General features: G+C 34.8%; 1 protein-coding gene across 1 annotated transcript in view; it reads left to right on the top strand.

The window, feature by feature from the left end:
• Positions 1 to 14,759, top strand: part of SRBD1 (S1 RNA binding domain 1) — a 189,748-nt gene that overhangs the window by 36,942 nt on the left and 138,047 nt on the right. The window contains exons 8-10 of the mRNA XM_038551198.1: positions 1,300 to 1,396; positions 2,909 to 3,044; positions 10,752 to 10,855. Of these exons, the coding sequence (XP_038407126.1) occupies positions 1,300 to 1,396; positions 2,909 to 3,044; positions 10,752 to 10,855 (337 nt within the window). The remainder of the gene's footprint in view (positions 1 to 1,299; positions 1,397 to 2,908; positions 3,045 to 10,751; positions 10,856 to 14,759) is intronic.

Raw genomic sequence — 14,759 nt, 5'->3', positions numbered from 1 at the left:
CTAGGAAGATAGCTCACCCAAGAGCAGACATTTATTGACTGCTTACTATATGTCACAGCTATTCTAGGTCCTTTACATATACAACCTTCTGCCTCTCAAAGGTAATTCACTCCTAAAAATCCCCTCATAGGAAAACTCTCTTAAAATGTAAACAGAATTTATTAATTTTAATGGTTAAATTTCTTTAAAATAGCAAGACATTTCTTTTTATTAATGACTCCATAAGTCTGTCCTCTTATTCTCTTTGTCTTTTGTACCTAATACTCATTAAAACTTGCTGTCAAAAAAACCATACTTATGATACTTAGTGCTTGTGTAGTTTGAACTTTAATGCAAGAAAAAAAGCTTTAATGGAAATAGAACAACTAAGAAGAAATGGGGAAAAAAAGCAGTGCAGGGATCCCTGGGTGGCGCAGCTGTTTGGTGCCTGCCTTTGGCCCAGGGCGTGATCCTGGAGACCCAGGATCGAATCCCACGTCAGGCTCCCAGTGCATGGAGCCTGCTTCTCTCTCTGCCTCTCTCTCTCTCTGTGTGACTATCATAAATAAATAAAATTAAAAAAAAAAATAAAGCAGTGCAAATGGTCTTTCTCAATGTATATATAGGTTGATATCACAGGAGCCATAATGTTCAAGAGTCACTGCTATAAATTAGCAAACCAGAAGCATTTGGAAAGAACTTAATGTACCATTGGTAGACAGTTAACTATGAAGATGAACGACTACATAATGGCTCTTGTTTTGTGCTCATGAGATTTGACAAATTCAAATAGGTCATTAAAAAGGTGAATAAATACCTCGTATGTCAAAATATGATTATTAATAAAATTCCTTGGATAATTTTTATAACTGGTATGAAATGGTATACCTTGGGTTATAACTCTGTTAATACATATTTCCTAGAATACATTTAATCTTTATAAACACTTCATGAAGTAGATGCTATTATTCCATTTTTTATAAGAAACAGAGGCACAAAGAGGTCAAGTAATTTGTGCAAAGTCATACATCTGGTAAGTGGTGAAACTAGGATTAGACCAGGCAGCTAGCTCCAGAGCTGCATTTTTTACCACTACGTTATATGGTTTGTAAAGGTCCTGTAATATTGCTTTGGAGACTTGTTATTTTTTTTCAGAGGTAAGCTATTATACCTATAACTGCTATTATACCTCTCTGTCTTAAGTTTTTCAGTTTAAGGGTTTATTTTGACTGGAATACATTTATTATGATTTAATTATAGACTTAAAAAACCAATCTGTAGTTTTTGCTTTTGTTTCCCCCCCTTACTCTTCTCCTAAAGGACTTTCAGCACTCCAGGATATTGAAACAGGAGTGCAGCATATTTTAGCAGACATGATTGCTAAAGACAAAGACACGCTTGACTTCATTCGGAAATTGTGAGTAACTCTTTTATAGAGTTTTCTGCTTTGTGGACTCATGCTGTTAAGGGTCATATGGTTAGTGCTAATACAGTGTTCATTAAAAACTATTTTTAGACTTTTTTTGGTAGCGGAACTCTTTGCTCAAGCAACAGAACCCTAATATGTAAAACAGATAAAAGTGAAGTTGCTTTAATTGAATTCTAGGCAGGGAGCCTAGAACTCTGCCTGCCCATCCTCCTTCCACTGACGCACCTCAAGGGAGGGCTCTGAGGAACAGTGTAAACAGCATTGAATTACACAATATATGCTAGAGAGATTCATATCCATTTAGAGTGGGTAGAATGCTTTTTAATCATACTGTGATATATATATACTATACATGTATCATAATATCTCATTTCTGGTGTTTATAAGTGATTGAGTTAACTTGAGAATGTTTAATATTAGGTATTGATAAAAGTGCTGACCTCAAAATGAATTTCATCTGATGGAGAGAGCTGCTTATCCATGGTCCATTTACAAGGGATTAAAACTTCATGACCTAGGCCCTGCTTGGGATTTTGGATTTTATGCCTCATTAAAAATATATATTATCTTCAAACCCTATTTAATATATTTTTCAGCTGTGTATCATCAGGGTCGACAGGGTTTTGTCAGCAGTCTGCTCTTACTCTTTCTCCATATACTTGTATGAGGTTTGCAGAGGTAAGGACTGGTGGAGATGAACCAGTTGACTGCCATGACTTGTCAAGGTTTTTGTCAATACAAGGAGAGAAGTTTCCTATTTCCTTAGTAATAGTAACAGTAATTCCTAGTAGGAATGAGTCAAAGGAGGAGAATCACCCATGTTTTAAATGTGTTTTTGTAAGTAATCATACTATTGAAATTTGGTTCAGTTTTCTAAACTGTCACTGGAAGCTGTCCTGCCATATCCTCTTGTTTCTCTTCTTTTTAGCTTTTACTTGGCCCTGACTGCCTAACTCAGTGGTTAGAAAAGGATGATATCTAGACTAGAATTAATTGATCTAGTATCTGTAGTTTTGGTCTCTTAGATAACTGCAGATGGTAGCTGAACTGATATAGGCATTTTATGGGAAGATTGGGTTGATACATATATAGACTGGAGGACCAATGCTAGCACAAATAGGCAGAGTCCTCTTTTGATGGGTTAGTAACATTTTTTTTTTTTTAGTAACATTTTTATAGTTGGACATCATTTAAAAAAAATCTCATTTGGGGGATGACTGCGTGGCTTATCAGTTGAGTGTCTGCCTTTAGCTCAGGTTGTGATCCCAAAGTCCTGCGATCAAGTCCCACATTGGGCTCCTTGTGGGGAGCCTACTTCTCCCTCTGCCTATGTTTCTGCCTCTCTATCTCTGTGTCTGTCATGAATAAATAAATAAAATCTTTAAAAAAATCTCACTTGGTAATAGCCTAAGTTTTTTGCTAACATTATTTCCATATAATGTGTTTCTTTACTAGAACATATATTAATAACTGCTTGCTTTTGAATATTTATCTGAACAGGTGCCAAAATAGGTATATTTGTATCCAATCATCTCTGGCAAAAGTGTCCTCAAAAAAAGTAAATGAGAAAGATGTTGATAAGTTTCTGCTCTACCAGAATTTTTCATGCAACATAAGAAACATCCAGCATCATCAGGTAAATAAGGAAACTCTTGTCCATTCTGATGATAATAATAATGATGATTCTTTGGACTTGCCTACTACTTTACTTATTAAGGAATTAAAGAATTTTAGGGCAACCATTTTTTTTTTCATAAATTCTTACAATATCGTCATATCCTTCCCATTTCACAAATGGGGAACTCAAGACCTAGACAAGTTAGTAAAACTGAGAATTATTAGCAGAGCTGACAATATACCACTTTAGATACCTTGACTTTCTTTCGTATTAGACTTTGCTTCTCAGTGTGCTTGGCTTTGAGCTCAATTCTGGATCTTTTCCATGTGACATACAAATTAGAGATGATCTGAATTAGAATAAAGTATAAGATCACACTTAATTGTATAAATTATAGTTACTACATCTTAGTCCTTTAATAGCATTTTTCAGTTTACTCGTTCTTTTTCCTAATTGGAGTCATATGTTCTATCTATAATGTGGAAAGTGGCTTTTATGTCATAAAGGGGAAAAAAAGGGCAGCCCTGGTGGCTCAGTGGGTTTGGCGCCACCTTTAGTCTAGGGTGTGATCCTGGAGACCCGGGATCGAGTCCCACATCAGGCTCCCTGCATGGAGCCTGCTTCTCCCTCTGCCGGTGTCTCTGCATCTCTCTCTCTGTGTGTCTCTATGAATAAATAAATAAAATGTTTAAAAAAAATTAAAAAATAAAGGGGAAAAAAGATTTACGAAGTGAAAATGGAATAGTACTGGCTTTTACATTTACCTATGTAGCTACTTTTACCAGTTTTCTTTATTTCTTTGTATGCTTTTGAGTTACTATCTAGTGTCCTTTCATTTCTGCCTGAAGGACTTCCTGTAACATTTCATATAGGGCTGGTCTACTAGTGACAAACTCTCGGTTTTTGTTTATCGGTAAGGTCTTAATTTCTCCTTGTATTTTAAAATTTATCTTTAATTGTGGTAAAGTACATGTAACAAATATTTAAGTGATAATTTTACCATCCTAACCACTTTTAAATGTACATTTCAGTAATGTTAAGTATATCTGCATTGTTGTGCAATCTCCAAAACTTTTTCTGGGTATAGAATTCTTGGTTGACAGTTTTTTCTTTCAGCACTTTGAATTTATCACCCCATTGTCTTCTGGCATCCATGGTTTGATGAAGAAACAGCTGTTAATCTTACTGAGTCCTTAACAGATGATGAATTACTTCTCTGCTAGGATCCTCTGGGTTTGGGTTTTGACAGTTGGATTATAATGTGTCACCTTGAGTTTATCCTTCTTGGGGTTCATTCTGATTCTTGGATATGTTGATTGTTTTTTATTAAAACTGAGAAATTTAGAGTCATTATTTCTTCAAATATTCTTTCTACCTTTCTCTCTTCTTCTGGGTCTCCTGTTATACATATGTTGGTATACTTGATAATGTCCCCCAGATCTATTTGGCTCTATTTATTTCTTTTTCTGTTTCTGTTTCTTTGTCTGTTTTTTTTTCCTTCTCAAACTGTAAAATCTCAGTTGACCTACCTTCAAGTTTGCTGATTCTTCTGCTTGTTCAAATTAACTATTGAACCTGACTTTCAGTAAATTTTTCATTTTAGTCATTGTAGTTCTCAGCTCAGGATTTCTTTTCTTTTTTTTTTTTTTTTCAGCTCAAGGTTTCTATTTGGTTTATTTTTTTAATTCTCAACTTTTTATTGATACTGTGTTGAGACCACATTCTCCTGATTTCCTTTATGTCTCTGTTATTTCCTTTATTTTTTTTAAAGATGATATTTATTTATTTATTTATTCATGAGAGACAGAGAGAGAGAGACAGGCAGAGACGCAGGCAGAGGGAGAAGCAGGCTCCACGCAGGGAGCCCGACGTGGGACTCGATCCCGGGTCTCCAGGATCAGCCCTGGGCCGAAGGCAGGCGTCAAACCGCTGAGCCACCCAGGGATCCTCTGTTATTTCCTTTAAAGTGGTCTGGAGGGGATCCCTGACATATATATATGTCTATCATGGATAAATAAATAAAATCTTTTAAAAAAATAAAAAATAATGTGGTCTGGTAAGACCAATGTCTGAGTTTCTTCAGGGATAGTTTCTATTAGTTTCTTTTTTCCTGTAGATGGGGCATACTTTCTTATTTCTTTGCATGTCTTGTAATTTTTTTATATTAAAAACTTGACATTTTGAATGTTATAAATTGGCAACACTGAAAAACAGATCCCCTCAGTATTTATTGTTGATGCTGTTGGGATTTTGTTGTTTGTTTAGTGCCTTCTAAACTATTTTTGAAATGATTCTTTGTCATGTGTGACCACTGAGATCTCTAACATTAGGTTGGTGGACAGCTAGTTATTTGACAGAGATTTTCTTAATGTCTAGAGCCAAAAAGAAAAACACATTCTCTGAGTTCTTGCAGATTGACTGTGTGTTGGAGGTACTTCTTCAACATTAGCATAGAAAGATTGTTTACATCTCCCCCTTAGCCTTGGCTTCCTGTTTGCATGGAGCCCATGCAAATGGGTTAGTCAAAGGTGAAAGCTTAAGGTCTTTTCAGAACATATGTCTAGTTCCAGGCATGCACACAGACTCTGAGATTCTCTAATCTGTGCAGGAACTTTAAAAAGACCCTTTCCCTCAAGTGTCTAATATTTAAGCCTTTTTTTCATCTAGGGTTTTTTTTTTTTTTTTTTTTTTTTTTTTTGTCTGTGTATTGGTTGCCCTGCCTGTAATCCCTCATCACCTACTGTTATCCCTTACCCCACAACAATGTGACTAATGCATTTGCCTTTAAGTACTTTTTAAACACATGCCACACAGGAAATGGCTTCTGTTCTGGGGCAAAACAAAGGCAAACTCTGGAGTCTATCCTTCAGGGATTCATCAGATCAAAACACACAATCACAAATTTTTTAGAATAAGGCCCATGTTGTTCCCTCTGTTACTAGCAGCCTGTGCTAGGAATGTAGGCTGTGTTATCTTCTTGGCCACTGGTCATCTGCAGAGCAGAGGATGCCAAATGGGTAAGTTAAAAGTGCTCTTTTACAAAATTCTGTGGCCTCTTTTTTCTTTAGATGTTCCCCTGATTGTTGTAAGCTTTTTATTAGGGTCCAGGGATCTGAAAAAGTTGATTCTGACAGTTTTTACCCGTTTGTTACTGTTGTAGAGGGATGAACTTTTGGAGTTTTCTTCTCTTCTCTGTTGTTTTGGTTCTGTCACACCTAAGAGCATCTTTAAAGTGTGCTATTATTCCCTTGCTCTAGTCTGAAACCAGAATGTGGCTTTTACATTATATACACTGTCCTTCTTTATCTTGTTTTTTTTTTTTTTAATTTTTTAAATTTATTTGTTGTTTTTTTTTGTTTTTTGGTTTATTTTATTTTTTAAATTTATTTTTTATTGGTGTTCAATTTACTAACATACAGAATAACCCCCAGTGCCCTTCACCCATTCACTCCCACCCCCCACCCTCCTCCCCTTCTACCACCCCTAGTTCGTTTCCCAGAGTTAGCAGTCTTTACGTTCTGTCTCCCTTTTTGATATTTCCCACACATTTCTTCTCCCTTCCCTTATATTCCCTTTCACTATTATTTATATTCCCCAAATGAATGAGAACATATAATGTTTGTCCTTCTCCGACTGACTTACTTCACTCAGCAAATTTATTTGTGATAGTCACAGAGAGAGAGAGAGAGAGAGAGGCAGAGACAGGCAGAGGGAGAAGCAGCCTCCATGCACCGGGAGGCTGACGTGGGATTCAATCCCGGGTCTCCAGGATCGCGCCCTGAGCCAAAGGCAGGCGCTAAACCGCTGCGCCACCCAGGGATCCCCCTTCTTTATCTTGTTTAATGGTTTTTTTTTTTTTTAATTTTATTTATTTATGATAGTCACACAGAGAGAGAGAGAGAGGCAGAGACACAGGCAGATGGAGAAGCAGGCTCCATGCACCGGGAGCCCAACGTGGGATTCGATCCCGGGTCTCCAGGATCGCGCCCTGGGCCAAAGGCAGGCGCCAAACCACTGCGCCACCCAGGGATCCCCTGTTTAATGGTTTTTAACTTACAGTCCACATTGATATCAGGACTGCAACCTGTAATTTCTTAGTAGAAATTGATTTCCCCCCTTGTTTTAATCTTAGCGCTGCAGTTACATGAAATGCTTGCCCTTAGTCCTTTTGCCAGAACTTTCCAGTCTTCTTTTGAGTAAATGAAGCTGATTCTGTAGACTAGTAGAGAGTTGGCCAAACTTTTCTGTAGAGGGCCAGAGAATGAATGTCTTAGATTTTCTGAGTCAGGAAGCTTTTGCTGCAGTTACACAATTGCCATTGCAGCACAACAGCAGTAATAGATATTACATAAACAAAGGAGCATGGTTGTGTTTTAATAAAATTCTATATATGCAAACAGATGTTCTACTGGATTTAGCCCATGTACCATACTTAACTGACCCTTGATCTTCTATATTTCTCAAGGAGGGTGTGTGTGTACAGTATTCTCTGAGTTCTAATACATTCTCACTTGTTTCCATTGAGATTGCTACTTGGACAGCTTAGATTAGTAGAATTTTTTTTTCTTCCTTAACTTTCTTAAATATGTTGCTCTGCTGTTGCCTTACTTTGTATGTGGCTTTGGAGAAATCAGATGGCAGTCTAGTTCTGTTCCCTAGGAATACCAAAGATGTGGGTCCCATGCTGTTTTAATCTCTTTATTAAGGTTTTATAGGAAGATGAGGGGGAGAATTGGAATCAAAAGATTACCAGTGTTCTCCAAGTGTGGAAGTCTTCAGTATGACATTTTTAAAATTAATTTTTCCTTCCATCTGCATTTTACTATTAAAAGAGAGAATAATGAAAAAGATTAGAGTGATATTTTCCATCATTTACAACTGTTAATTTTTTGACTTACGGTAATATGCAGACATGAGAAGGTGTTTGTTTGGTGTAGGTAACATGAAGAGTCATCAAGTATCCCACAGATTCTTCTTGGACCCTTATTATATTGGTTCCTACTTAGGGTGTGGAGGTGATATGGCTTTGCCCTTGTTAGTTATAAGAGTTATTTATCTGGTCTAGATGTAATTCCTTTATGTGAGAAATGATTTGCAAAACTTTTCTTCCATGCTATGTTTTCTTTTCACTTTCTTAATGGTATCCTATGATGTGTAATTTTATTGAAGTCCAATCTATTTATTTTTTCTTTTGTTGATTGTGCATGTAGTGTTATGTCTGAGACCTTACCTAACTCATGGTCATGAAGATTTTCTCTTATATTTTCTTCTAAGAATTTTATAGCTTTACTTCTTATGTTAAGGTCTATGACCAACTTTGAATAATTTTTGTGTACGATGATATAAGAAGGAGTCTAGCTTCATTCTTTTGAATATAGCTATCCAGTCATCCCAGTATCTCTTGTTGAAAAGACCTTATTTTTCCTAATGAATTGTCTTGCCATCCTTATTGAGAATCAGTTGATTGTAGGTGTATGGATTATTTCTGAACTCTGAATTTTATTCTGTCCTTATGCCAGTACCACACAATTGTGATTACAGTAGCTTTATAAGTTTTGAAATCAGAAGGTGGGAGTCCATCAATTTTTTTTTTTTCCCTTCAACTTTTTTTTTTTTCTTCTTTTTCATGATTGACTCTGGGTTCCTATATGAATCTTAGAATTAGTTTGTCAATTTCTGCAAAGAAACTAGCTGGGATTTGATAGGAGGGCATTGAATCTGTAAATCAGATGAGGGAGAATTGCCATTTTAGCAATATTAAGCCTTCTGGAACGTGGGATATTTTTCCACTTTTTCCAGTTTCTTTTAACAATGTTTTGTAGTTTTCAGAGTATGCATTTTGTGCTTCCTTTGTTAAATTTATTCCTTTTGGTGCTATGGTAAAGAATGTTTTAAAACATTTATTTTCAGATTACTTATTGCTAATGTGTAGAAATTGATTATCCTGAAATCCTGCTGAACTCTGTATTAGTTCTAATAAGTTTATTACAAATTCCTTATAGAGTTCTTCATATACAAGATCACGCTATATGCAAATAGAGATAGTTTTCTTTCTTTTCAATCTAATGTCTTCTGTTTCATCTAATGTCTTCTGTTTCTTTCTCTTATCTAATTGGCTGAAATCTCCAATGCAAAGTTGAATAGAAGTGACAAGAGGAGACCCTTGTAATTTTAAGTAGAAAGTATCCAGTCTTTCACCCTTAAATATAATAGTATCTGTGGGGTTTTTATATGTGACCTTTATCACATTGAAGAAGTTGTCTTCTGTTCCTAGTGTTTTGAGTGTTTTTGTCATGGACAAAGCTGGAATTTTATCAAATATCCTTTCTGCATCTATTGTGTAAGAAGATTGTGTGATTTTTGTTTTTTATTTTATTGGTATGATGTATCATGTTAATTCATTTTTGGATGTTAAACCAACCTTGCATTCCTGGAATAAATCCCTCTTAATCCTGGTATGTAATCCTTTTTATATATTTATGGATTTGGTTTATTTTTTTATTGAGGATTTTTATATCTATATTCTTAAGAGATAATGGTCTTTTTTTTTTTTCTTGCAATGTTTTTATCTGGTTTTGGTCTCTGAGCAAATAGAGTTTTGGAAGCTTTTTCTTCTGTGTTATATTTTGGAAAAGTTTCTGAAGAATTGGTGTTAATTCTTCTTTAAATGGTTGGTAGAATTACACAGTAAAGCCATCTGGACATTTTCTTGTGGGAAAATTTTAAATTACCAATTCAGTCTTCTTTACTTATTATAGATCTTTTCATATTTTCTGTTTCTATTTTATTGTTTTGGCAGTCCGTCTTTTTAAGGATTTTTCCATTTTATTTAAGGAATGTAATTTGACATAATAGTTTTCATAGTATTCTCTTATGGTCCTTTTTATTTCTATAACTTCCATAGTAATGGCCCCTCTTATTTTTTTATTTTGGTAATTGGAATGCTTCCTCCTTTTTTCTTGGTTTAGTGAAAGGCTTCTCAATTTTGTGATATTTTCAAAGAAACAGTTTTTGGTTTTGCTTGCATTATTTTCTTTTCTTTTTTTTTTCTATTCTCAATTTACCCTCTATTATTTCTGTTATTCTACCTGCTTTAGGTTTGTTTGCTTTTCTTTAAAGGAGTGTTTTTAAGGTATTTTAAGACATTTGCTTGATCTGATTTTAAATATTTCCTTCACTTCTTATCTTTGTTATTTGGGATAAGTTAGTCTTAATAAAATGATTATATAAAGTGAAAATAATACATAATGCACCAGTAGCTTTGAAAATTAAATGAGATAAGTATCTAAAGGGCTGAGATAGACCTCACCATTAGCAAATGCCCAATAAATGGTAACAGTTAGTAGTTATTATTCCACTTGGGAATTTGCACATTTGTATATCTTAGCAATATATTTTCAGAAATATAAAAAGAAAATTTCTTAGCTCCAGATGATCAAAAATCTTCGGTTAATCAACTCTGACATGAGGTTTTTAGATCACCAAAGTCTCTTTCTGTGAATGGCATAGGCTTCATACCTATATTTTATTACAGTTTTTTAAAGTATAAAAAATGATTATTTTTAAATGCATTTTTGTAAATAAATTAATAAGTTGATATAGCTTTATATAGCAATAAATTGAGAGCTATATATAATCTCTCTATTTCACAAATGTTGACTGGTTAAATTGACCATTTACCTATTTAGTGTACCCTCAGTCTTTGCCATATATGTTCGCATTCAGATTCTGGCAATTAACCGTGGAGAAAATTTGAAGATACTGACTGTCAAAGTCAACATTTCTGATGGAGTGAAGAATGAATTCTGCAGGTGGTGCATCCAAAACAGGTCTGTTTATAGATTTTTACAGAATTTCCTTTCTTCCATTTCTAAAATACCATACTGATATGGGAAAATGTCCATTCTGTTAAACAAAAAGCAAACATTGACAAACAATGTAAATGTGTCCTTTTTACATTGAAAATAAAGTATAAATGTTGTGTATGTTTAAATAGAATATATTAAATATTAAAATAAATTATTAATAGTGGTTATCTCTGGGGAGAGGGATTTTAATACTTTTTTGTATCATTCAAATCTTATACAGAATGTTTTATAAAAAATAAAAATAATAAAAACAATGTATAATGGCATATCTAAATGTTTTTACCATTAAGGATAAATGAAATAAGAATATAACTAATCAGATATTACAATGTAAGTCTCTAAACATAGCATATGCAATTTACTTAAAATATTTTGCATATTAAGGATGATTGAAACAAACATTAAGTTTATTGGATATTTCAGAGAATTGTCTAAACTTATGTAACCTTTTATTATCTTTTTTTCCTTTGTTAAGGGAACTTTTAAAATAGCACCACATATTTGTATAGAATTTCTAACTTTCATTTTTAACTTTTCAGTTATGTAAAACATTTCAGTTGGTAGGGCAGATTTGTAGCTGCCATTTGACCAATGAGAAAACTGATGCAAAGGTAAAGAAGCTGGGATCCCTGGGTGGCGCAGCAGTTTAGTGCCTGCCTTTGGCTCAGGGCGCGATCCTGGAGACCCGGGATTGAATCCCACGTCAGGCTCCCGGTGCATGGAGCCTGCTTCTCCCTCTGCCTATGTCTCTGCCTCTCTCTCTCTCTGTGTGACTATCATAAATAAATAAAAAAAAAATTAAAAAAAAATCTATTAAAGGTAAAGAAGCTTGCCTAGCAGTTAGGACATGCAGATTTGTGGTATGCTCCTCATAAGCTAGTTCTCTGTAACCTTAAGTTAGGGAGATTGCTGGGAAAGCTATTTGAAGAGTTGGATGGATTTTTCTTTGAGAGGAATAAGTGCTCTATATTTTGGAAGTTAGCTCTCTCATCCAATATAGTTCTTTCATCAATTCATTGGAAATTCGTTTGCCAAAAACCAATTCCATGAAGGATCAGCTTGCTTAATGAGCACCTAATGCTAACCAAGGACCCATCGAGTGAAGCTACTATTTCAATGTTAATCAGTAGGTAAATTGTATAAGTCAGTTATATTATATCCATTCAGTAGAATTCTGTGCAGCCATCTTGAAGAAGTTGAGATAGAGCTAACTTTGAGATATAAACGTATTCCATTAGGTTAAAAAAACAGTTTATATTTAGTATTTATAGTATAGTCTCTTTAATGGCAAAAAGTTGGTCTATGTATGTGTAAACATTTTTTGAAAAAATGCAGATGATCTATTTCATACCTCTGATGTGAGATTTTAATTTTCTGTTGTGTATTCTTCTCTAGAGTTCTTTTTCCTTTTTAATGAATGCCTATTTCTTTTGTAAACAAATTTCGTTAAAAATAGAAAGGAAACAAATGCCTAAAAGAAACCATAGAATTAAATGATTGTATTAAGAAATTAGATAATTTTAATTTAAAATATGAAATTCTAAGAGGTATTCATAGAAAGAACAAAATCCTAGAAACAGTAATATCTGAGTTTGAATTCCAGTTATATTACTTCTTTCCCTTATGACTGAGCACATAATTTCTTTCTCAGATTCATTATTGTCAAAATGATGAGTAATACCTTTTTCGCAGATTTAAGAGAATTAAATGATATTCCATGTAATTGTGTAGCCTTCAGTGGTATCTGTTAATACAAAGTAGTGGGATTATTATGCAGAACTCCTTTTTAGAAATGTCTTTTATAAATAGATCACAGTAAACTGGAGACAACTTCTATCTTATTTTCTTATGAATGTTCATAATGCTCAGAGTCTGTCCTCAATAATTAAGGAAGTATTAGTTATGCTTTTAAACTGTTATCTTCATACTAAGTAAATGTAAAGGAATGGTTTCATTACAGAGATTTAAATGGTTTTTGTTGGCTCCTCCATATTTTATTTTATTCAGTTCTCCTCCAATTGAATAAATGGTAATATTTTTTGACCTTTACTATAATACTTTATGTTACTATAGTATAGTAATAAAAGTTTCAGTTATGTTCTAGAAGTTTCTCTTTATATAGATAATTGTTTCTTCATTTGTATGGGAACTAAAGAACTGAAACAAGAGCCAACTAAAATACTTTGGGAAACAAAGAACCATTCTCGGAATTGTTTTCATTTTTTAAATACATTTGAATGAAGATACTTCCTCAAATCTTTTCTTCCTTTTCCTCTTCTTTTTTGTCTTACTGTCTTTGTCCCTACTTCTTCCACCTTCCACCTCTCTCATATATTCACCCATTCAGGTTATTTGCTAGATGCTGGGTATCTTCCTATAAACCAGACAAGTATGCTGTTTTTCCTTGATGACAATGTAGTTTAGTGGAGAAGACCTTGAGTAAATGGTTAAGAGTATGCTGAGGTTATAAAGGAGTGCAGGGCAGCCTGGATGGCTCAGTGGTTTAGCGCTGCCTTCCACCCAGGGCATGATACTGGAGACCCTGGATCGAGTCCCATGTCAGGCTCCCTGCCTGGAGCCTGTTTCTCCCTCTGTCTGTGTCTCTGCCTCTCTCTCTGTCTCTCATGAATAAATAAATAAATAAATCTTTAAAATAAATAACTAAATAAATGTTTAAAAAAAAAGAAAGAGTGCAGTGTTTCATACAAGTTTGTAACAGTGGGGAATCCCTGGGTGACTCAGTGGTTTTGCGCCTGCCTTTGGCCCAGGGCATCATCTTGGAGTCCTGGGATCGAGTCACACATCAGGCTTCCCGCATGGAGCCTGCTTCTCCCTCTGCCTGTGTCTCTGCCTCTCTCTCTCTCTCTCTCTCTCTCTCTCTCTCTCTCTGTGTGTGTCTCTCATGAATAAATAAATAAAATCTTAAAAAACAAAGTTTGTAACAGGGAACCCTAAGGTAGTCTGTGGTGTGTGCATACGTAGGTCAGAGACAGAAGGAAAGGAGCTGATAGTGACAAGAAACAGGATTGACAAGAAACCCAATCATCCGTAGCTTTCTAGACAGAATAAGGATTTTATTCTTTATCTTAAGGGTAATGAAAAACCAATAACGAGTTTAAACAGAGGATTGTCACGATCAGTTTGCATTTTAAGATCACTCTGGCTGCAGTGTAGGGAATTGTTTGGAAGGAACTCACAGTAGATGTGGGGGCAAGAGGTAAGGTTTAAGGAAGACTATTGAGGCCTCCAAAGGGATTGAGTAGGCAATGTTAAGGATTTCTGTGGTTTTCCTACTAGCAATCGGGAAACTTTGGTTTGGTCTTAAAAGGAATGACTTGCAGCAGATAACAGATACATACATTTAAAAAATCACTCCATTAGGGCCTTCCTGTCTCTACGGACTATCTTCCTAGCATATTGTCCATGACCCAGGATTGTGTTCTCTCCTAACTTGCCAACCTCAATTGCATGGTATATAAGACCTTTAGTGATTTGTCCGCTTCCATATTTTCTAACCCCATCTACCTCCTACTGATTTTGACATTTATGCTTTAGCAGTACTGATCTACTTGAAAGGACTCATCATGTTCTTTCATGCTTCTATGCTATGTGCTATGGTTTCTTACCAGTATGCTTTTTTTTTCTGGGTCTTGTTTGGTAAAGCACAATTCATTTTTTAAAACCCATCTCAAAAAAAAAAAAAAAAACCCTATCTCAGATATTTCTTCTGGGACATCTTTTCTTGACATTGGGCTCTCCAAATTAATAATAATAACAGCAATACTATTAATATTAATAATGTATGTCTAATTTGTCTCCTACTCCTCCCTAACCCTCATGTCCTCAGGTAAAGGTGACATTAGGG

The sequence above is a fragment of the Canis lupus genome, chromosome 10 (assembly GCF_011100685.1).
Source record: "Canis lupus familiaris isolate Mischka breed German Shepherd chromosome 10, alternate assembly UU_Cfam_GSD_1.0, whole genome shotgun sequence".
Taxonomy (NCBI): domain Eukaryota; kingdom Metazoa; phylum Chordata; class Mammalia; order Carnivora; family Canidae; genus Canis; species Canis lupus.
Note: the sequence above shows the minus strand (reverse complement) of the source record. Positions and strands in the feature narration are given on the sequence as shown.